The 25,307-nt window shown below is 38.2% G+C and overlaps 1 protein-coding gene across 1 annotated transcript in view; it reads left to right on the forward strand.

Annotated features, from left to right (window-relative positions):
* Window positions 1-24,936, forward strand: part of LOC139737810 (lipopolysaccharide-induced tumor necrosis factor-alpha factor homolog) — a 33,373-nt gene extending 8,437 nt beyond the window's left edge. The window contains exons 4-5 of the mRNA XM_071648486.1: window positions 20,094-20,311; window positions 23,104-24,936. Coding sequence (XP_071504587.1) covers window positions 20,094-20,311; window positions 23,104-23,206 — 321 coding nt within the window. The 3' untranslated portion in view covers window positions 23,207-24,936. The remainder of the gene's footprint in view (window positions 1-20,093; window positions 20,312-23,103) is intronic.
* Window positions 24,937-25,307: the final 371 nt, after the last annotated feature.

A 25,307-nucleotide genomic window follows, 5' to 3' on the forward strand; every position in this document is an offset into this window, starting at 1 on the left:
ATTTTGTTTCAAAGTCTCTTTTTAAATAGGGTTTTAGCATGACAACATTGGACATCTTGTTTTGCCATTATTTTGAATCAATCATGCTATGATGAATGTCCATTTATTTGCTGTCACCCACAAAGATTTTTTTTCCCCCCTCTCGATCATGTTTTTGGTACTTGTGTGTTTGTGTGTGTTAGTGCATGCACACTTTAATTTGCTGCTTCCACCATCAAGAGGAATTTTGTTTCATGTTTAGCTTGCCCATGTTTACCATGATTTAGAATCACATGAAATTTCTACTGATACATCTTTGTTTTTTTGCTTCAAATTGCTTCAATGTCTGAAAAAAAAAATGGGCTGATAGCCCTATCCAATGCAGGTAAGATTTTGTCACGTGGTTTGATGCTCTGTACACATCACACACATTTTAATGAGCATATTAACTCCAACATCATAGGTGGTTTTACTAGCAGTGCACTGTTAAAATGCACTCAGCAGCTCCTACATTAATTACATTTATCATTATGATTTTCTTGTAACTCATGTACTGTACGAGCTGAAATTTTCGCGAATTGCTACATGGAGGACATTATCGCGTGTTGTTAATTTCGCGGTTGCGAGGGTCTAACTGAACTTTGCTATATGCGCGTTGTTCTTTTCGCGGTTCAAAGGCGATTCGCGAAATTCGCGAAAATAAAACCATTGGGAAAATTTCAGCTCGTACAGTATCTGACAGGTACTGTACCAAATGCTATAACAGTAATGCACATTATATGCAAAGGGGATATACATACATTTCATGTACTGGTACATGTACAGCGTGTATCGATATTCCGGTAGCAATTTACAATGCATTTTTTCTTACAAATGTAAGTTTCACTGAAGTACCCATGTGATAGACTTCTTTGTAGTACAGTTGTATATGATAGCAAATATCAGTCAGCTCGCTAAATTTGCAAGAAGTATTAGAAGCACTGTGATGTACATTATAGTGCCTCAGTGTATAGTAGACCTGCTTGCAGTGTGATGGAAACTCCTGGTACAAGTTCTTGTAATCCCTATTATCTTTAACAGTGGTGGCATGGATCCTACTTCCTACTCATGTCACATGTTAAGAGCAGGATCGAGGAGCTAATAACAGCAGGGCATATTTTTTACTATATATACCTGGTAAACACATCCTGTTCGTAGCCAGATGGATGATACGTATGGTAGCAGCAGTGCAGATGATGTAAAGTGTAGTTTGGATACTCTGCTATAAAGTTTAGGTGATTGAGCAATAAAAAGTTCTGGGTAGAAGAATATCTTAATGTTTTGACAGATGTGTTTGTTTCCACTTTCAAGAAAGTATGATGTATTAAATTGACTCTTTTATATTGCTATTATGTCACATGTCTGCATATCTGGTTTAAAAGTGTATCTTTTATTTATTTATTTTTATCTAAATTATTATTTTTTTATGGAGAAGGATTTTTATGTTATGGAAGGAGACTGTGACATGCTGTGTTATAGTGTTTGAGTGCTATATATTCTTATTATTTTTTTCTCATTGTGGTCTTAACATAACATCTTTGTTATGCCCTTAATACTTTCATCCTACCTGTACATTATGATCATGTTGACATTTGTTTTACTTTTGCATATAATTTTGATATGAATTGTACTTTTTGTTGTGTTTGTTTGTGTGTGTGTGCCAGATTAATGCATAAAAATGTAGTTTACACAGTCAGTGTTTTAAAAATGTAGATCTTGATTTTTTTTTTAGATATTGAGCATGTTCAATAGTACCTGCCATAATGGACTGTGGTGCTTGTGTCAACATGTGCTAGATGGCTGAGAATCTTGAAAGAGTATTTGGGGGGGGGGAGGGGAGGGGTCATTGTTCATCGTATTGCATGTACACTTTGTTTCCTTGAGATTTATGTTGTTATACATTTATTATTTTATATGTCTCTAGTCCCATGCAAATTTAGACTGAATGCTACAGTAGTGTGGTGTTAAATCCAACCTGACGTGGCTGATGGCATAGAGTACCTTGCAATGTTTTTACACGTTCCTGCATGCAGCATCAAATTTGTTTTAGTTGGAACCCAACCTTAGGCGTACATGTACTAGTATATGACCTTGAAATAATATCTTTGTGGTAGCACAACCCACTAATACGCATCAGTACAAGTTAGATCTTGTGAACATGCAGAAAATACTGACATTACCATGTTTGCACAGCATGCTAGAAAACGTTCAACAGTATTATAATATTTACTCATACCATACTGTTATTTTCATATCTTATATAATGAGTATCATAATTGTCATCAGAACCCTGACATGAGTTACATATCTTTCAATTAATAGCCAATTATTATTCTCATTACTAAGTTACAACTGACTACTACTGGGGAAAAAAAAAAAGTGGTTTTCACTACCATGACCACTTCTAAAAAATCAGCATAATGGTAATGGTAATGCTGCTGATTTTGTTGTTCTAAAGGATGAAGAATATTTTAGCAAACATAGTGTAGAATCTTACCATAAATATGTGTTAGAAGTTGTTACCACGTACAGTGTAAAAGGTAACTTGTTATCAAAAACGTTTTCTGCAATAGTTTGAACAGTCCAGTGAAGAAAGATAGCAATCTTTAAAAAGAAATTAAAAGAATACAAAAACAGGCAACATGATTTCAGGATATCAATGTTCAGTTGTTATTGGTTGTTTTTGTATAGGTGTGTGTGTGTGTTTGTGTTGTTGAAGTTGTTTTGTTTTTTTCCTTAAAAATGGATGTACAGAAATACTGTATCTTACCAATTAGCACACCAGAGACTCCAACCCCAAGCACCTTCTGATCTGGAGATTCTCCCGCCTGAAACCCCTAGCAAAACGGGAGACCCAAGTTTATGTGTGCGAAGCGCGAAGTTCTTAGGGTTGTAGATGCTCTCTGGTGCTATCTAAAGGCGTATTTTTGCAACATACGATAGCAATAAGTAAGAAATCCTCTCAAACGAGAGACATTGATCCAGGGCAGGAGAAATTAAATCTCGAACGGGAGAACGGGAGATTTTGCAAAAACGGGTTTTCGGCGGGAGATCTCCCGTCGAAAACGGGAGAGTTGGAGTCTCTGGCACACACCAAGATTCTGTACCACTGATGCAACCCCATGAAAATTTGTAATTGCAGACTTTACCATTGCAGCAAGAAGGCATCAGCCAACTGGCTGCAATCCTCTGAAGTTGTTGCTGTGGTAGCATTAGAGCAACTTGCAGAATGATAGAATATCTCACACTTGCCTTATAAAACATCTAGAAAGAAGCTGCAGTATGAAATTAAATGCTATTTCTGAATAATCCATGTAGTCACGAACACATTGTTAACAGACGAAAAGTGGATTTTTGTTGTTATTGTTGTTTTTTCTTAACCCTGCTATTGCTATCAGCAACACCACCGCATGAAAATATTGGTGGGTCTGTGCAATTGCCGGTGTTAATTTGATGAGAGTGGACTGGCTCAATTAGTGATGGTGAAACCAACCAATTTGGATGCTGCAGGCAGATTTACTGTTGTGCAAATTGATGTGCATCAGCATACAAAGCACATATTGAAGCGAGTCAGACATCTATTCTAATATACGGTGCCCTCTGTCTGTTTACTCGTGCTTTTTAGTGTTTGCACCTAGTCTGTGTAGACATACATGAATGCAGATCTACAATGTACGTCAGACCTCTCAAACACCTCATCATAATGATCCATGTTTGTTTTTTGTTTTTTTATAGCATTTAATATGTTGTGTGTACATTATAAAAACAAATCCAAAATCTGGGCAGTTTGTTATTGAGTATCTATTCAATGGTGACAAAACATTTGCTCCTGCCGCAATTGCTCTAATTCTATATTCTCTAAGGACGTTGGGTTAGAGTTGTAATGAGGTTTGAGGTTTAGCTTGATGTGAGGATGAGAATTAGGGTTAGGGTTATGTTTGTGGGCAGAATTTATGTTGGCTTTAAATAGCGTGCAGATACTGTAAAACGAGGAATTTTCGCGTGCATTTTAATTTTGTGAATTTTGCGAGCGCCAAGATTCGTGAAATTAAAATGCACGCGAAAGTTCTTATCTACACTATATGCATTGAATGCCAGTGGCAGTTCGCGAAAATTTCATGCTGCAAAAAAAGGCCGTCGGCTCCAATTCGCGAAAAATTCATGCCGCGAATACTGTATATCATGTTTTACAGTACTTCATGGGAGCAATTGTTGCAGGAGCAAATGTCACGGAACCATATTTGATAGGCAAGTGCTTCATTCTTAAAAAGAGGAACTACCCCCAAATGTACATGTGGGTTGAGTGAATGCAGAGAAGTTTTACATTTGAAGACTTGAATTTAATACATTTGAAGACTTGAATTTAATACATTTGAAGAAATGTAGACATTCCCAAGCAGTTCAAAAGATATGAAATTTTGAAGTGTTGGTTTAATCCATGTACATCATCCGCTTGATGAAAAGGATGTCAATGATATTAAGGAAAGATAAAGAAAATTCAACAAATTATCATTGAACAACATCCAGTGCACTGCTGTATGTGCTTAAAGCATATCGTGTACCATTGCAGGCTAAGACACAATGGCATGTGAAGTCACAAGGATGGGTCTGAATAGGAGCTGCACACTAGATATCAACCCCTCCTGCTGACATAAAACAGGCGTCGATAATAACATTGTGGGTGAAACCATGGGCGAACTAATCAAAATCATTACAAAAGATGTGGACTTGTGCAATATGTGTTATATTCACATTACTCTTTGTACCGATTATTATCTTTGCTTGAATCTCAAGACCCAAGTGGGGAGAAAGGTCGTTCCATGCCATAATTTATCAGTGTAGATATGAGAATTATTTCAAGTTAGTGTAATTTCAGATCCAGTACCAACCCAGACTTGTTTGACTATTAACTACTTAATTAGCTGCCATTGGGGTGGGTGGCTATGGCTTAGCCCCAACTTTGAAGTCTGTGTGTTTACACACTAGCGATAAGATATAAAGAATTTATGTTACCTTTAGCCTTAGCAGTAAACTTGACAAAGTGACAGTTAAATGTAGGATCTTCTTTAGCCTTGACTTTAATACAGTGAATTTTTGCAGTTATGTTGCTGGTTAGATGTCTTTGACAGTTATGACGATAAATGACCAGAATTGTCACACTTGCATTGTAAGTCACAATATAGACAAGTTTACCTCATTCAAATTCAATTCATACATTTTCAAAGAAAGACATTTCCAGTCAACCAGGAAGGTAACACAAGGTATTTAGAGTACATTCTAAAGTATGGAAATACATTGGGTATTTTGGAGTTGATGGAATAGCTCATTACCAAATCCTTTCGAGGAGAAATATTAAAAAATTTTATTGCACATTGCATATTTATTGCATCTGCTCCTGTAGTGAAAATCAAGGGGACAAGAATTGCGTTTTTCATGCAGCGCTAAAATGTCCTGTATAATTATTGTTATACTATATTATTGCTATATAATTGGTAGTCTTGCATTCCCCTCTCTGTATTGGCCCTTCTTGGCTTTACATTGTCTTTTTAGCAGTGTCTTATATATATTCTGCTTTTGGTTTTGGTCAGGGTTGTTACGATTTTACCAATATTTCTTGCTTTATGCTCATATTGCACATAGGACTGCTAACCAGCTTACACATTCTCCATAGCATCAAAACACTGATTGCATTGTGAAACTCCCCTGATGCAATAAAGATATTCTGAGCTCATTAGACCTTGCCCTTTGAGCCATGTAGTTCTGATCAAGAAGCATGGTATGAACACTGAAAAGTCACACGAGTGTGGTAATACTGCTCTCCCTTTCTAGTGACAGATACTATTCATGTGAGAAAGTTCCCTCATGTGGTTACAATAGACTGGTTTATCAAACATATTCAAGTTTATGAAATGTTTCTTCCGTCCTGATGCAGCAAGAGCTATAGATTCTGTTAACCTGTACCTCAAAGACACTTTTCAATTTACTTTGAATCAGTTAGCATTTATCAGTTGTTGCTATGTCAGGCAAACCTTTGGCAACCTTTCAGGTTGTCAAGAAGATCCATTGTCAGACAGACATATGCATAAAATTTTAATTTGTGATCCATAGAGAGTTGGTATCTGTGAGTTATTAAAGTTTTTATTGCCAGCACTCCCCAATCCACACATTCAACAACCAACTTTTTGATGTTTGACATTTCTCTTTCCCATTATTTGTACACCAAAAAATTGTAGAATGCAAATGAAAGTTACCTAATTGAAAAAAGAAGGACACCCACTCTTCAATATTATACTGTACTTTGCAATTCTGCACTTGTATGCAATTTAGTAACAGGTTAATGAGTACAAGAATGGGAAGTTTGTAGCAAGAGAAATCATATTCATACAACAGGGAAGGCCCTTTTTTACAATGTCGACATGGGGTTGCCCTTTTAAAGTCATTATACAGACATGGTATTCTAATGTATCGGTCCCCCTCTGATTTGAATACTTTTGAAGTTCTAAGATGCCAAGCTTATCATCTTGTAATTTTACTCAAAGTTTCATTTCGATGCATTTTGTTTCATTACATCTGACGAAAGAAAGAAAGGAAATTCACTTCTTGCAGAGCTATCAAATCTCACGCATTGTGAGAGAGACTCAAGCATTTAAGGTCTGTCTCACGATCTCACGCATGGCACCCATTTTTCTCACGCATCGGGAGTATAGCTTAAAGGATTAAAGTGAGAGTTGCAATTGAAGACATATTTCCCTTTTGTCAAGTTCAAGTTCAAGTTCAAGTTTATTTAACCAATTCATTAAACATTTGACATTTTCAAAATAAGTAAAAAATAGTCACTAAGTATGTACCAGCTTGCACCGTTAAATTGAAAAAGCTCCCTACCTTGGAAGGGCGGACACTCCCCTCCCACACTCTCCCCTATCTCAGTCGCTTCGCTCCCTCGCTCACGCACTTGCGCGCAGGCCGAGATGCTGAGTCATGAAAATCTCACTCATAAAATGTTTTTGAACTTGGCATCTATATCCTTGGTACACAGTAGGGATACTGTATACGCTATATATTTCGCGGGGGTTTTATTTTCGCGAATTTCGCGAGTCGGGAGCTATTCGCGAAATTAACAACACGCGAAAATATTACCTTCCAAAATGAATCCCTTGCCTTGATGATACAAACATTTCAGTACTAGTATACCATGTCGCGGCTTACTGAACAGACCATACTGGCTAAGCTTGTTTACGTACATACAGCACGTCCACGTCTATACTTACGAATACTGTAGAGAGCCAATCCATTATCGCAAGGGGACCACTCGTCAGAAATCTAGCGCGATGGAATTAACCACTTCAAAAATGTTGAATTCTAACTTACTAGTTTGCAGAGTTTGGTAAGTTTTTTTCATGCAGTGTATTACTAGTATCACTCTTATTTGCTAGTAAGTTGAAAATTCACACTTTCTTTGCCACTTCATATTTTCTCTGGTCCCCCAATCGCGAATTTAACCACTCGCGAAAATGTGTGACAGCGGCAATTCGTGAATATTTATGTACGCGAAAATTATAGCGTATACAGTAGTCTGTGGTTCAAGTCTGATAAAGCCACTTGACATTCAACAGGCCTCTGTGTAGCCAGACTTAAGGCCCAAATGGGTGAACGTGCATGTTAGGTTTAAATATCATGCATAGAAATCAGCATGCAGCACTCCAGGGGGGCATTTCATGAAGCGATTTGGTTGGATATTTTTCTGATAAACTGTTACAAGCTACTGAAATCCTTGTATCTGATTGGCTGAGAGCGAATTTGTCCGACAACTTTGTCAGACAAAATGCTTCATGAAATGCCCCCCTCCCCTTCAAGAGTCCAATTTTGCAGTGTGTCAATGCCTTCCAACTCTTCCTACCCAGACACAGGCGGCCACAGTGGTGGTCAGCGCCCAGCCTACGACAACAGTGACCACAGTGGTGTCCGCCTATGGTGACATGCCCGTCAACACCAAGTGTCCTAATTGTGGGTCCCAGGTGACCACCCAAGTGACCCATGAGCCTGGCATGGTGGCCTGGTTCCTCTGTCTCTTTATGTGTCTCTTTGGGTACGTCTCAAGAAACGTCCACTTTTCTGCTTCCTTCGGGCTTGTTGCTTAGCAATGGAGAACATCCGACATTGCTTTTGCCTTGTCTACTCAATGTAGTTTTCCATTCTTCACATTTTTTTTTTTTTGTGGGTGTTTTATGTAATCATGGTAAAGCTTTTGCATTGTTACAAATGTGTACTATATGTCATCTTTCAGAAATGAAATGTGGTTTGCAATGCAATGAAACGCAATGTGAAAGGTAAAGAGAAATCGATGCCGCCATCTCTCATTTTTAATTGTAACTTTTGGTTCACAAAATCAAAACCATGCTGTTTCCTTGAAAAATCTCATGCCGATTCCTTGAAAAATCTCATGCCGAAATGAAAATTTCATTCATCATTGTTTCAGCAGCTTCTAGATGTATGGTGTAGATGAATTCCTCTTCACAGGATGATAGGTATCCACGAAGTCATTGTGATTGCAGATAGAGCGAGTCTGTAATGCAATGTGAAGGTCTATCCGTATCCAGTATACACTTGCATCGACGTCATTGTCTTGTGTGTGAGTACTGTGACACATACAAAAAAAAACCAGCTACATGTTAAACCACATGTTAGGAGAATGCTGTCAAGCAGAATGCACGTTATAATGATACTGGTGCTGCAGACAAAGGCCATATAAGGCAGTGTTTACATTCCGAACTTCTCCTTGACAACCGTCACTATTATGTTTTGCTTTGTTTTTGCCACAGTGCCTACTCTCTGAAAGATCATGTTTTCAACTGACAGTTAGTCATACTCTCATGTTATTCATTTAAATTATGGGACACCCTACTAGGACTACTGTCCATTCCTCACAAGTGTTTCATTCCTTATAAGCCTTGACAGCGATATTAACCAAAATCAGGCCAGAGCATGGGTGCACAAAAACGCCTCAAGAGGCCAGATACTTTTCCACATGAGTACATTCAAACTGACAGCTCTCTCTCTCTCTCTCTCTCTCTCTCTCTCAAAGAAAAAATTTACTCTTCAACGGCAAACAAGTAATGAAACATGGACAACTTTTATTATATTGAAGAGGAAAAAATAGTCTTTATTTACTTTAAGAAATCATTCAGCATTACTTTCAGAAAGCATTCAACAGAATTGTAACAAATGACAACATTGCTGTTTTTTCGACTACTGGATATTGTATCCCATACATTTATGTTGCTTCTGTGGGTGTTTGTGGCGACTGCGGGATGTCGTTTTCAAATATACAGATATACAGTATTTCCTTAAATGTCTCGTGGCACCATTATTTCATATGACTTTTAATAGATTTAATAGGTAATTAATCCCTCTGCCAACATTTCTTCCAATGCTTTATAATGCAGTGATGCAAGGCATCAATTGCTGGAGCCTGTCTGTCTGTCTGTCTGTTTGTCTGTTTGTCTGTCTGTCTGTCTCTCTGTCTCATTTCTTATTGCTTCCACTATGTCCCTTTTCTACTCATTGCCTGGTATGTCATCTTTTGAGTTCTATTCAAACAAAGAAATGGGAGCTTGATTGAAGCCACCCTCTGATATTGCTGGGGTGACAAGACCTTGTATCTCATGTTTTGGTGAAAATCACTTTTTCGGGATTAATTGCCAGATAATCAGTAAGTGATGTCCAGTCCAAATCCTAGCTGTCTTTGTACCCCAAAGCCACAATGACATACTGTATCAAAGGAAAGGCAATCCCATCTGTTACAGTGTTTTGGGTGCCATGTTTTTTGGCTCTTCTGAACATTTGACATTTTTGAGATATTATGTACGAGATCTTGTTGCCCTGACAGCGAATTATACAACAAGACTGTGATCAATTAACAAACTATAGCCTACTGCCAGCCTGAAATGCGGCTGCTGAGGCGAGGGAGTGGGGGAGAAGCCTGCTTGTTAAAGAACTAGCAAAAGTGCTGTCTACAACTTGTCCAGAATATCAAGGCTCTTGGGGAAGCTTTGATGAAAAGTTTCCCTTTTTGCCTTTCATCCTGCTTTCTAGCATGGTTTGTCGAACTCATTCTTGTAGGAACCTCCAGGATTTTTTTTTTCCTTGCAAGGAGAGGCTACTGATTTTGCTACAACACATGTCCCATAGACACCTGGCTGGTGGATTATTGAGGACTACCATAGCCAACCCATTTAATGGATTAATAGTATTGTAGACATATTTTCTGTCAGGCTGTTCTTGCATAAAAACAATTCATGAAGTTAGGGAAGCAAAACTGAAAAGTGAGAAAGTGCCTTCAACTTTGCCATAGCACCATTTTTTAGGCAAGAAGATGACAATAGTAAGGCAGTGATCAGAGAAATTTGTGTGATTGTAGTACATGGGCAGCTAAATATGCTCACTCACACCCACATAAAAAAAAAAAATCATCATTTAGGTTAATAAGTAAGGGTTTTGATTGTAAAATGCCAGCATATGTGGCAGTGTGTACTCTCGTGATTAATTGGGCATTTGTGTACTTTTCTGTCTTCTGTTCATAATTATCTGCTAGTTATATTATTGCTTGTTTTAAGACAAGCTGTCTTTTGTTTGCTTACTTTTTTTGTGGGGGTGAGGATGGGGATGGGGAGATTGGGCCTACACCCCTTTCACATTAGTAGTTAGTTGGGAGGTTCACTTTTTAATCATCAGTGAACCCTCCCACAAACACACACAAACACACAAAAAAACTTTCACAAAAGCAATTGAACTTCCAGATTAAGTTCTCATGTTTGCTCTTCTTCAGTGGAGGCACATTGTATGGCACAAGTGTGAAATGGCCCACAAGACATTGTTATTATGCTGACCTCTTTTATTTATTTAGTTAGTTATTTATTTCTACCTGGGAGTGTACCCTCAATGCTTTTTACACTACAGCATCATCTGAGGGTTCCCTGGGTTATCCAGGAGGTAACCGGGAAAGGTTCGAGGGTTTACTAGGATTTCTTAAAAGTGACCTTGCATTTTACTTAGGATTTTACCTGCAGTGCCTTTCATACTACAGCTTCACTCGATCAGGAGTTCCTTAGGTAAAATTTGCTAAGTGTGAAAAGGGTTTATGGCATATGGCTTCAAACCTGCTTCACCTCCAGTGCAAGATGTTTTTTTTTTTTAATGTGATTACAAAGGAAGGGAAGCACCCCCAGCCTTTGTCCACAAGACCGTTGCAACTTTGACCTTACCCCACAGACGGACCCCCTATTGGTCACCTCCCCACCCACTACCATGGTGACCGCTGTGGTGCAGACCTATGGCGACATGCCGGCCAACACCGTGTGTCCCAACTGTGGCAACCAGGTGACCACTCAAGTTAGCCACGATCCCGGCACCATGGCCTGGATGTTCTGCCTGCTCATGTGTATCGTTGGGTAGGTGTCTGCCACGCCCCTCTCAGATCCGGTACCATCCACCAACATCCTGTGCCCGCCCCTCCTCCCCCCATCATTTTGCTCGGCCACTCAAGACGCATTCATCCTCCAGCATTTCCATAATCCATTTATTTTTCACTTTTTGCTTCTCCTTGATTAAAAAATAACCAAACATACATGAGGAAAATGTATTTCTATAAAACTGAGAATATCTCAAGCTATGATGTAAGAGAATTTGGCCTAATTACTTTAATAACTACAATATGCAGTGAGTCAAATATGCCTGCAAAGTCAAAGCTAAATGTCGATGCCCTTACACAGAATGAAATATTCATGGATAATAATTTATAAGTGGCTGCTGTATGATGCATAATTCTGGGGTAAGTGTATGGTAGCAGCATGATTAAGTAGGAGGCCGCTATAGATAAGTGACCACTGAGGAAAGTTGGCCACTCTTGACAGGGAGGTAGCCTCTATTTGCAGTTTTGACTGTAAACTCTTTGACACGCATCAAAGTACTGTGGTAGAGGGTGCAGGGGAAAAGAATAGAGAATGTGGGTTCAAGTTCTGTCTGGTACACATGCAGCAACCTTGGGCAAGGTTGTGTGCACCTACAAGTACAACTGTACAATTGTGTCAACGTGGAATCCAGACCAAGACATTAACCCATTGAGGACGGTTTGATTTTGCTACAACGCACATTTCCCATAGACACCTGCCCGAGTATACTCGCGACTCGTCCTCAACGGGTTAAAACTGATGCGTATGGGCTGATCCTCTTAGAGCGATAATTGAACGTCCCACTTGGAGAATAATAGCTCATTGATAGCTGTCACTGATGAAGCTAGTCTGAATGCAGTAACTAGTCTCCTCGTACTCATTAAATGTCATTCATTTTATCATTATTATCAGTGCCATTTATAGTTACCACATTATCATTTTCATTATTTTGGTAAACAGAAAAGTTCAACAGGGATGTTTGTGAGGACTCTTCATATTGAGAACTGATGGGAAGGCAGTTGATTGGACCTACATGTAGGCCTACTTGATAGATCCCTTCATGATTGAAAAACTTTTTTTTTTTTTTTTTTTTTTTTTTTTAGGGGGGGGGGGGAAGTATGTATAAAGTATGCATACTTTTTTAATCTCTAGATCTTGACCGATTGCATTCACTAGCATATATATACGTCCATATGTATAGCATGTTCATGATAACGTTTTTGTGATACATCTGATCACCGAATTGTTCATGGTGTTGTTGCCATGTTGTGCTTCATCTGTGCCAGCTCATATGACTGTTAGTATAAGAATGTGTGTGATAAGCACGAAGCAGTCTAGATATCACCTTATTTCCAGGTATTTGTGGATTCATTATCCGGCATCGGAGTGTTTGCATGACCTCTGGGAAATCCCATGACTTTTACGAGCGCCCATTATAGGCCTGTCCATGTCACACACACACACACACCCGAAGTTAATGGTTTTCAAAAATTGATTTTTGCATTGCTTTGCAATATCCCTATAGTCTGTAGTGTGTGCGTAGACACACACACGCACACAGACACACAGACACACACACAAATCTACACACAAATCTCCAACTGCATATAATCCACTTCCTGATCCAAACATCAGTCCGTCCTGATTTAAATTCAAAGTCTGTGAAGTAATTTGCCCCGCACAGTGTGTGTGTGTGTGTGTGTGAACAACATGCGTTAAAAACTCTTTTTTTTTCTTTCTTTTTTTTTTTAAATCCAATGATGTAATTCACTAGGTCTGGCACTTCACATAATTTACAGTAGGTCCATACATTATGAATGTACAGAGTCATGATGTTCTCTGTTGTTCAGACACATGCAGTTCATAATCAGAAATCTAAAAATTTTCACCTAATGATTTTTGTTTCGTGACAGATAAATGTGAGTTTTGTTTTATGGGGTGTTTTTTTTTTTCAGCTCAAAAAATTGATAACTGGTGAAAATGAGACCTATATTCTCTTGTGGCATGTAACATTTGCAACCTGAGAGGTTAATGGGTGTGTACGAAGGAATCCATGCACATACATTTAATGCACATACTAGTATGAGGAAACGTGAATGTCATAATGCAGTGTGTGTGTGGAATAACGAGTGACCTCACGACCATTGTCATGCACTCATAAAGTTGTTGGTAGATGTGATCATATAGTCTTTAAAAGGAGTCTGTTTTATTCTTGCATTTACATTACCCAGGTAATAGCAGCAGTGTTTCGTTGACATGTTAGCACTCATTATATTTCTCCTTTTTTAGCATTCATTATTACAGGGAAAGGGAAACAAGATAGATGCCAATGCTGGCAGCTTTCTATTGATTGTCTGTCATCTCCAGCATATCACTGACACTTGAAGCGGCAATCCACCCCTAAGATAGATAAATATCAAAAGAAAGAGAAAAATATTCCCTATAGAACGATACAAAAATGACAAAATCAGGTAAGAAATAAGGAAGATATGACATTTTGAAATTTCATGGTTTTTTTTTTCAGAAAACTTTTTATTGACATAGGTGGTTAATACTGTTCAAACTGCCTCATTTGACTTACCTCCTAGCTCCTATGTGTGTGACTGTATGCTTTACTACTACGATATATTGGTAGAGTTACATCAGTATTGAATTAAGTCTAATCTGTCCCCCTCATGCCTCCCAGATCCCCTTGCTGTATAAGCTGTTATTTTCGCATACAAATATTTTCGCGAATGAGGAGTCCTCGGACATTTTCGCGAGATGTTGTTTTCCCGAATTGGAATCGCGGCTATTGTATGTGTAGGCCTACTATTACCCTAGCGCATGGCAACATTTTCGCGCGTTGTTAAATTTATGGTTCAACATTGATTCGCAAAATTCGTGAAAATTAAACCCTCACTAAAATAGCAGCTTACACCGTATTATGTACAGTATGCTGATCAGTCTGCAAGTGTGACTGGATGGAAATTACTTTGTGAGTGCAAAAAAAAAAGGGAAACAAAAGCAACAAGATGATCAATTAACCAGAATGTCCTAAAGTAATGGAGAAAAGCATAATAGTTGGGTTACCGCCATTTGTGTTTCTCTTTTGTCACTGGGCAGTGTTAGGTACAGTTAAGTGCCACTTGGCAGTGTGCTATTTTTAATTCTTTGTGAATTCATAGTGTTTCCTTTGTATCTCAGTGCTAGAGTAATTCATACTTGAATGCAAACCGAGAGTAAAGAGTCTCCCACCACTTTATGGGATATACCCATCTTTCTTCATGTCTATTTAAAGTCTAGTCTCGTCTTTATGAAATGTTACAGAGTGTGTCAAAACTCAGTGATTGCATGCCTATCAGAACCAGCTAAGTCTGCCTTAAAGGTCCTTTTTACATGTACCTTTGGGAGGAGTGATTAGAAAAATGTTCAAAATATCACATTTGATACATATGTGTACATGTAGGTCTATTGTATCATGAAACATCCTAACGTATAACATTTTTGCAATAAAGCCTAAAATATAAGGAAATATAAGTATCTTTCCCATCAAACCGTAACTGCAGAGCTTTTAATAGTCTGGAAGCATTTTCATTATAACAATTGTTCACATTTTGTGCATATGAACCATACTTAGCATCAATTATACGGACTCACATGTATTTTTACAGTGGTTGTTTTCTATCCCTAACTCACATTTTATAAATATTTAAAAGCACTAATACTGGGTTTTTGTTTCTTCTGCAAATGTTAAATCATGCCTTGTGTCTCACCATAGACAGTACATGTTATCCTGTTCTCTGCCATATATGGTATGCATGTTATAGCATGTGGATCAGCTAATCACAAGCCTAGGGCTTTCTCCTTCCTTGCTGCTTCCCACCAATTATTGTCTTTGCTTGACTGGTCACACTGCCACATTAATTTAAAATTGTATGATTTACGAACTTTGTGTACTTGTATTCCATCTTGTACTGTCTTCTTGTCTTTATTGTCTGTATCAATTTGTAATGCTAATAAAACTAAACTGGAAAAAATATGACAATTACCCATAGGGTTAACCCATCAAATTAAAAACATAATAACAACAACAACAAACAGCATATGAGTTTGGTGCTCTACCTTTTGATTATGAAATTTTGTGTTCATCATTAATATTTCACTAGATAGGGTAGGGGGGAAAATCTGACTGGAAATAGATAGGGTAGGGGGAAAAATCTGACTCCCACATTCAAACCCTTTTTGTTCAAAAGTGTTTGTTTGTTTGTTTTTTCAGTTGAAGAATTTTCTCATTCTATAACTCAACTTTATATTAGTATATTGGTCACACATTTTAGAAAATACTGCTATTGCTGAATTGGAAATTTTTGTGGTGTTGAAAGTTTCGCACATTTCGTGCAGCCAGAAACTATCACGAAAATAAAAGCAAGCGAATATTTTTGCTTGCCAAAAAACCAATAGTTGAAAGTTGTGTGTGCTTGCAATGCGTAATTAAAAGCACGTGCAACTCTTCCTATCCGGCCAAGCGCGAAATATTAGTAGCACAAAAATATCCACTTTTTTCCCATAGTTTTTAGCACATTGATTTAATGTGTGCAATTCAACCAGTTCTGCCTATTCAGCTCTTGCTTTATATGCAGTGAGATTTGACGCTGCCATTTTGATCATTAACTTCTGCCGCTAATATTGCCCTCCAGACTTGATGGGTTTCATGCATAGCACTCCTGGTACTACTAATGCAGTGGGTTGCCATGATATCTTATTTTATCAATCTTGTTGATCACACACTTCGCGACTGATTGCTAACTGTTGATTGTGCAAAATTGGGCTGACACTGTGACGTGGCAGTATAAAATAAATTTGATTTAAAGAGTGTGTTGTTGTTGTTCCATCCATTTGCAAGTGCCAATGTATAGCCCCCGTTCCACTATGCCGTTCTCGCTACGATTTGACAATTTTCTCAGGTCGGGAAGGATCGGGTAAAACCTGAGCCGATCTGGACATAGTACGATGTTAGAACGCTCTAAGTACGCTGCAGTTACGACTACCAAGTGCTTGCTACGCTCTTACTACGATGATCGGGAATTAGACATTGCGATCTCTGCCGCTGCCGGTACGCTTTAGAACGATGTAGCTACGCTGTTAGTGCGATGTTGCCGATGTTATCCGATCAATGCACGCTGTATCTACACTCTGAACGATCTATACGATCTTATCACGCTGTTACCCCGTTCAGAGAGCTGAAAAGTGCCCGATGTGCCCCGATGTACCCCGATTCGACTGTAGGTCAGCAGTCAGTCAACTTATTAGCATGCAGAACCGAAGAAATATACTGTGGACCTCGAAGATTCATTCTTCTTTTTTTACTTTTGATTTTCAAAGTTGTTGTTGCTTCGTTATTCTCACTACTCTTTCTTCATCAGCGAGCCCGTGCTTCTGTGCCTCCAGTGCCCTGGTTATGACCCACCATTTCCCTCCCCTCTCCCCTCCTCCCCCCCCCCCCCCCCTTGTCCACCTCAGACTTACTACCTTCTTCACTACTATATCTTTCTATCCTCTCATCAATTTTTTCCTTACAAGAGAGCCGCCATGTGTTTGTTAATGTGAGTCCGTATGTGTGCATGTATGTGTGTATTACTCTGTCTGTCTTTTTTTTTTTTTTGCTACCGCTATAGGGAAATTTGTTGTTGTTGTTTTTTGCAATTATATATTTTTCTCTATGAGGGGACTGCATTCTAATACTACAAGCTCTGCTTTTTAGCAGTCCCCTCCATTTCCAGCAATATTTTGTATGCATTTACCACAGTGACGTAACTGTTATCTGTATCTCTGTTGATAATTTGCCTGCATCTCTTTTACAACGTTATTCTGTTCATCGCATTGTAGTACTGATTTCATGACGTCTGTGTATATGAGCGTTTCTTTGTATTTTTTATTATTTGTTTGTTGGAAGTGAAATAAATCAACTTGAACTTGAACTTGAAGAGCCTCCTCAACTCACGGTTCTTTTGCAGCAATGCATTGTATAAACAAAGACGTGCTGATTTTTCAAAGGATTTTTCTTGATGTCCTTGCTTTTATAGTCCGTCTTCCTCCAGTTGTAGATGATTTCATATTCTTCAAAATTCTGTTATGTCCTCTTCCTCCTCTTTCAGCATCACGTGCAGTCTCTCTTTCTTCGCCTTTTGGGTAGCTGCTTCGCTGCTTTCTTCTCTTCTTTTTCTTCATCTCTTCTTCTTCTTCGAAAATTACAGCTAAAATTACTTCCCGTTCTTGTGCCGATGTTACTACGCTCAGAAAGACCTTGTTACGCTCATCCCGCTGCGTTTACGCCGTCATTACGCTCTCCCCGCTGCGTTTACGCTGTCACTACGCTCTCCTCGCTTGCCGTACGATTAAAAATATGTCAATTTTGATCGGGGAGATCGGGAAGAAATTTTGAACCGGTTCAAAATTTCTTCCCGATCTGAAAAACTGCCCGCTCCAACCCCGACCTCCACACGCTGCTGCTACGATGCTTCCGATCCCCGTACGCTTTTGCCGCTCTCTCCCGATCTGCTAGATCGGGACAGATCGGGGTCCAAATCGTGATAGTGGAACGGGGGCTTATGACATGCTTCAAGTATGTGCACATAATTATGTGAGTCCTTCATAGCACAGGAGTACGTCATTTAGTTAGTGTATGTGTGTGTTTGTATTTTATGTATCAGATATGTATGCCTTATAGTACCCATTCACATAATGTGTAAACATGTTTTTCATACCAAGTAATGGTCTGTGCATGGTCAAAGATTCCCCCCCCCCCCCACAGTTGTTGATGCTAGAAGAGCAATTAATGCTTATGTCGAAATATGGCAGGACGTGCTTGAAGCTAATTACAGCAACCAAACAGAACTATAGGCCTACTATGCAGTAAAAGACAGTTCTATTATTTGCAACCATATTCATCCTTGGCAGGGTTTTTATTCACAAGTGCTTTCATTTTCTTCATTTTCTCTTTCTCATTGTTTGCTATTAAAAACAAAACAAAAAAACAAATACCGGTACACACAAATACTTGAAAATGGCATTGCCATTGTGGAAAGTTTTCAAGCATTCTCTCTTTTGATGAATTAGCCAGATTGAACTTCAGACCATGTTAGATAACAATTATTTTCGTAGTTTTCATCTACTGTCTCAACTATGGTTGAATATGAAAGTGCCGTAGTCACTCTTAATTTGTTATTACGACTGACTTTGCAGCTACTTGTTCGTTTCAATTTCTTTGTGAAGATTTTTTCTTTACGTCTGCCAAGGAGGTTTTGTTTTTGTCGTTGGTACTTGGTTTGGTACAAGTCTGTTTGCAAAATAACTCAATACGTTGTGAATGGCTGTGGATGAATGGATTGGGATGAAAAAAAAAAGACTTACAGAGAGCAATTTAATAATGGCACAAGGAACAGATGGTTAAATTTTGGTAGGAATCCAGGAATTTTTATGAATTTGTAAAGGATCTGTTTTTTTTTTTATTCGTCTTTTGGCAGATAGGCTCAATGAGCTTCGGAGTTCAAGCTGCGCGTATTTGAAGTTTGCATACGCACACTAAGCGCATGCTCTGCTCAAGGCGCAGCGCAACAGGACGCAGATGAGGTAAACACAAGGCCTTTATGCCGCATTCACACGTACCAAAATAGCGGGATTGTGATCGTGATGCAAATCTCAAGATCTGTATCCCGCTAATTCTTGTACGTGTGAATCCCACTGTTTATTGGAAAATTGGACAATTTTCAGCATGCATGTGTGCGTCGAAAGAGCTAATTGGCGGAGGTCTGCGCTCTCCAAGTGCTTTTCTTGTTTTCTTTTATACTGATGCTGTACAAATGTTATTCGCAACCCACTTGATTACTTATTTGTTATTGATTACATACACTGTAACTGCTGTGAATTGCAGTTTGCATTAAAATTTACTTCCTTTATATATTATCACTTTAACATTTTAATTTGTTACTGGGGAAAAGAATGATGTATGTAATAGACATGCTGGTACATACACTGAAATGTTCACTTTTTCCCACTATGTTGTATAGATATACTGCTTATTGTTGACATTATGTGTGCTTTTATTTGCAGTGGCACATTCTTTGTATTCATTGGCATCTCACTAAGATGTATCACACTGAGATGTTGGTCAGTTTTTGTGGTCACAAATGTTTATGTCTGTATGTGTACATGTGTGCCTTCACACATTTGTTGCGAATTATATTTTCTCATAACCACAGCTGTCATTTTCAGCAGATTTCCACATGTCCTCATCCTTTTCTGTGCACAAATTTAAGAACAAGAAAGCAGAGTACAAGCTGTAATAAGCTAATTCAGTTGTTCAGATTAAAGAATGACGGTTGATCTCGTCATTAGCCATTCATTTTCAGTAGAAGACAAGTCTTATAGTCAAGCAGCAAAAACAATTTAAAAATTTTTATAAAAAATTTGCCATATTTCCATTCCAAACAAATTAATTGTTCAGGCTGTTTGTGCATAGAATGAGGATGAGTTTAGCAGTTGAGGGCTTCTTAGATACGACCTCACCAAGTCATGCATTGTGTTCCATTTCATTTCACTCCATATCCATCACCTTTGTGTTGCTCCGCCTCACTCTGATACCAACAGGGTGGATATCCGGCCGGCCCACCTCCCCCTGGCCACCCCGCGGCGACGGTCATCGTGGGGCAGCCGACGACGACCATGGTCACCACCGTAGTCCAGCACTTTGGTGACCTGCCCACCAACACCAAATGCCCCAACTGTCAGAACCAGGTCACCACTGTGGTCTCCCACGAGCCGGGAACCATGGCCTGGCTCATCTGCCTGCTCATGTTTTTCTTTGGGTATGTCATTCGTTGTGATCAAGCAGGGCTCCTGCATGCCTTTGCAGAGTGGAGAAGTTGGAGTCATGCATGTCTTGCAAAGTTGTAAAGATGTGTCCTCTGACATTACAAATATAAAAGGCAACAAGAAAAACATATTACTTGAATATTCTCCCTTTATAAAGCCATTGTCTCTTTGCAGTGTCCAAAAGAGTAGGTCTTTGTTTCACAAATTCTTTTATTGGTATTGGTATCAACATTTCATATCTTACACAGTGCTTTATGTGGTTTGTGGCATGAAAAGAGCACAAAGTGATTTGCTCTTACAAATTTCTTATATTTCGTTTTCTTGAAATGGTAATGGTCTGCAGTGTAGTCTAGCCTTAAAGGGTATCTCTATCTTCTCAAGAACTGTCATGACAAAATAAAGAACTAACAGACATTTCAAACTTTCAAACGACCGTACTTAATATACAAAGTCACGTACTGAGGAATGACAACAAAAGTTGGATCACTACTGCAATGAGACAGAGAATAAAGGGAAGGGGGCAAAAAGTTTTGTGGTGCAACAGAGAATAACAACGGAAAAAAAAAAATCTTGAACTACCGTTTTTTGTCTGTACAGTGTATGTGACTGCCTACCAAGAGACTAAAATCCCAAGAACAGCAGGGATATCATGTAAACAGGCAATTAATGACATCAGTTTAGCAACACCGCCCCTGCTCTCTCCTAGTGTGTCAAATTTGTATGTGTGCCACTGGTTTCACGTTTGAAGTCTGAAAGGAACAGAAAATATTGTTGTCTTTGTTCAGGATGAGACAACTTGTAATCGTTCCGTCATAACAAAATAGACAGGGCATGTACAGTTGTAGCTCAGTCTGAAATATATTCCTGAGTTCTTATCAACATATTGCCAAGGAAGAAAAAGTTTTTTCAGACCCAAAATAAGTACTTGAACTTATGAATTTGAAAGAGATATTTCTTTTTTTTTTTTCCTCTCTCTCTTTCTCACAGTGCTAGATGTCATGCAAAATTGAGGAAGTAGTTTATACCGTTTACCATAGGACTTGATGATAATGCCCAATATTTATACAGTGCCTTTTCCAGGATTGATCCATATCGCTATGAACAATAGGTCTAATTTCCATTTGTTTGTTTTGACAGCATTTTATTAAACAGCTCTTCGCACCTGAATGGCCTCAATCCTGGAAGCCTCTTCTTTCCCTCCTATGCATGAGATGTCTTTGTACTGTGGCACTCAAATACAAAGCTAAAGATCAGTCAAAGAGCAAATTAATGTCAACAATAGCAAAATACCCGTTAGGAAGGAGCTTCTTTTTTACAAGGTTGATCACAAGTCCAAAGAAAGATTGTGGTTCTTGACTAGAACATAGAAGTTCTTAGGTGATTTCTTGGCAAGCAGTCATGCATATTTTAACTCAGGGCACCAAAGTTTCAGTGATTATAAAGGCCTTTAAGTATAGAAGAGTACAAAAACGAATTGATATAAAGAGTCAGGACCTGTAAAATTACCTAGTCATAGAAGTTGTGTTATATGTATCTGACCTCTTCCTGGCAAGGTTCCAATCATTTTTTTCTGCTGCCCCATGAGCTTACCAAGTTGGATACCCTCAAAGATAGACAGTATAAGAGCTCGCCCAAGTGAGGAAGTTGTATTGTAGAACGGCAAGAGACAAAAAGTATGAAGGCCTACTCAAATTTTTTGTTTATTTTTATCTTTATTTTGGTGGTGGTAGCACTTTGGTGATTTACTGCATTGTTCAGTAAAAGCACATTGATATGCTATTGTGCCATGCTGAATTATCATTACACAGAATGGTTGGCTCACTACGGTATAGTTGTGTGTGCTTCCATTTATTTTGTTGTCATTCCCTGTTACTGCTTAGTACTGTGTGTGATCAACAACATAATTCACTATTCCTGTACATAACTGGTAAGGGATCATGATTAGTTAACATGACATTGTTTTGCTTTACATGAATACATACTATGATATGCTGATTTTCATCCATAGAACCCGTTCATACCAACAGCAATGTTTAAAAATTATCACACAACACCAACCTCTGTTTGTTTGTTTTTCATTTGACATAAAGCAGTACATTGTTCAAATGCTCAGCATACACTGATTCACTTGGAAGTTTTGAAAAATGTCACATCAAATGTCAAATATTGTGTGCTTTCATTAGAGGAATTAGATCAAACTTCCACTTTGTTTTTTGGACAAAATATGCAAAACGGTTGTTTTCCCCAATCAACTGAAAGGTAAGTGTAGAAAAACAGAGATGTGAAAAAATTGTATTGATATATAAGACTTCTAGTGCATATCATGTAATGTAATATAATATTTCAAACATGTTTCTCTCCATTTAACATCAAACTGCATGATGATTGTTCAATAGAGTGAATTTTGTGATTGTTATACCACATGTATGGACTCTTTTAGTATTAGCAATTATTTGAAATTGTTGATAGCAGGTATACATGTTCATATCCTGTCAATTGTTGATTTTAAATAGATATGATGATGCTTGATGGAATGATATTGGGAGATACTTTGAGTTTCTTATTTGTGTATACTTGTGTATGACATGTTACTGCTAATCACATTTAGTGAGGCTATTTATAGTGCATTGATCTAGAGGATTATCCCAAAATGTTGTATCCACACTTCTGAATTACATGAATCCACTGCAGTGATGTTGGTTTTGTTGCAGTTTGTGATGTCTTTTTACAGCAAGAGAAGCATTTGATCTGTCATTTTTTTTTTTTCAAATCTTTTCCTTTGTAGCCTGTGGTTGTGCTGCTTCATTCCATTCTGTGTGGACAGCATGCAGAACGCCAACCACCACTGCCCGGTGTGCAAGTACCGCATCGCCACCTATGCCCGCTAACTGGACACACCCGCATGACTCCAGTGGCAGCAGTGGGGTGATGGAGAACGGGAGGGGGAGGGGAAAGGGAGGGTTTGGAGGGGTACATTTGTACTTTCATCTGCATTCTCTAGGAGCTGAGCTTTTTACTCCACAGAAATTAGTTTCTAGATAAAAGTACGTATTACAAAGCGAGCATGCCTTCAGTGCCCTTGTACTGTAAAAGTGGAAATTTTCGCGCATTTCACGCAACCAGAAACTAACGCGAAAATAAAAGCATGCAAATATTTTTGCTTGCCATATGTTCCTGTGCGTGATGTCTTGATTCCGCGGAATTAAAAACATGCGAAACTCTTCTAACCCGGCCAAGCGTGAAAAATTAGTCGTGAAAATATCCACTCTTACAGTAGGTGATTATTTGAAAGGGAAGGAGGGATGTGCTGCCTTGTGGCACAAACCTTCTAAGTTGAAGTGATTCTTGTCAACTGCTTGTTTGTGGGCACAAAGTGGCTTGCCCCTGGTCTGTCCAAACGATATCCTTAAAATATGGAAGAGACTAATGAACAGTGTGTGTTCAGCAAGTCTTGTGTTTGTGCAACTCTGTTTTATACAATGTCTTTCCAAACAGATGGGCCTTGTATGCCTGTCGTTAAGTATCAAATAGGGCACAATGTTCAAGGGGAAAGTTGCTGATGCGTAGAACTCGGCTGTCATTGGAAGTATGTATGCCACTAACAACTCATCACTGGATCTTGAGGTGTAATAATATGTTGTTTTTTTTTCTTTTGTTCGTCTTTTTTTTCTTATCGTTTGATTGTTCACTTTATTTTCTTTCTGATTAGAATGGAAGATTTTGTTCTATCGTTTTTAAACAAACCAAATGTAGGGCTCATTACTCTGTTTCTCAAAATCAGATGAATATCATATTTAGTTTGAGTATTGAAGAGTACTGAGTGCATGCATGCATGAGGGTAGACATTTTGCATTCTCATTGTTGTTGACAGATATTGGCATTCTATGATCCAAAAGTTATTACGCGGAAAGATCTGTCTGTGATATCAGGGTTTGACGGCATGAAAGGTTTTTAGTTGTTTCTTTTATTTAATACTTTTCTTCTTTTTTTCTTTCTTTTTATATTGTGTCTGGGATCTGACTGTAAACAGTCATGATCCTGATCTAGGAAACATAAATGAGTGCTGATTTTCATAGAGATTCAATATGGCCTCCTTTTGTTTATGGCTGGCTTATTACAAAAATTGAAAGAAATTATTAAGATGATTTTGTGGTACAGACTAGGTGATAAAGTACAATTGAGTATTACATTTACTTTGTGAAAAGCCTGAATTGACCACATGTAAATGAGGGGATTTGTTATTTAAGTTTTTGAAGTTCTTTGAAGTGTCTGTGTGCAGTTGTGGTCATGTCAGTGATATTCAGAATAAATGGCTTCTCTTTTGTGTCTTTGAATTATGTATTAAAGCACTTTGAAAAGATTTATTAAAGCACTTTGAGAAGATAATTTGGAAACTTTTGATATTCAAGTCATCAGTACTTGCACCAATTCCCGCATTGTTGTTTGGGCCAATTATTATTGCCAATTACTGTAAGAAAGGGAAAGAAAATGTGTTTTTTATCGTATAAAACAGTTACTTGATTTTCAATGCAATTATTGCTAAAGCATTCAAGAAGCTCTGTCTTTCTTTGATATTGAAGGCATCTTGATATTGTATGAAATGTATTATGCTTTTTCTGTTTTTTTTTTAATGTCTGTGTGACATTTTTTCAGTAGTTGTCCACAGAAGATGCTATTTTATATGTGAATTATTAAGATTTTGTTAATTTAATCAACCAGTAGCTCTATTTTCATAAGACTCGAGAGATATTTTATTTTCAGTTGAAAGTAATTATCTTATTTATGACCAGATTTGCTTTTTCCTTTCCACTCAAAACATCTTCCTGCTTATCCACACACACACAAAAGCCAATGATTGTATTCAGAATGAATTGGGAGAAGTACAAATTGTAGAGCAGCTTGTCACAGTGAAATATCCTTTAGAATACTTAGCACCAGACTGTTTAAAAGTGCACATTTTTGTTTTGATGTATCTCTCTACAATTCATA

This window comes from Diadema antillarum, unplaced genomic scaffold, assembly GCF_040938485.1.
Source record: "Diadema antillarum isolate AM-2024a unplaced genomic scaffold, OU_Dant_1.0 seq00000706_RagTag, whole genome shotgun sequence".
NCBI lineage: Eukaryota > Metazoa > Echinodermata > Echinoidea > Diadematoida > Diadematidae > Diadema > Diadema antillarum.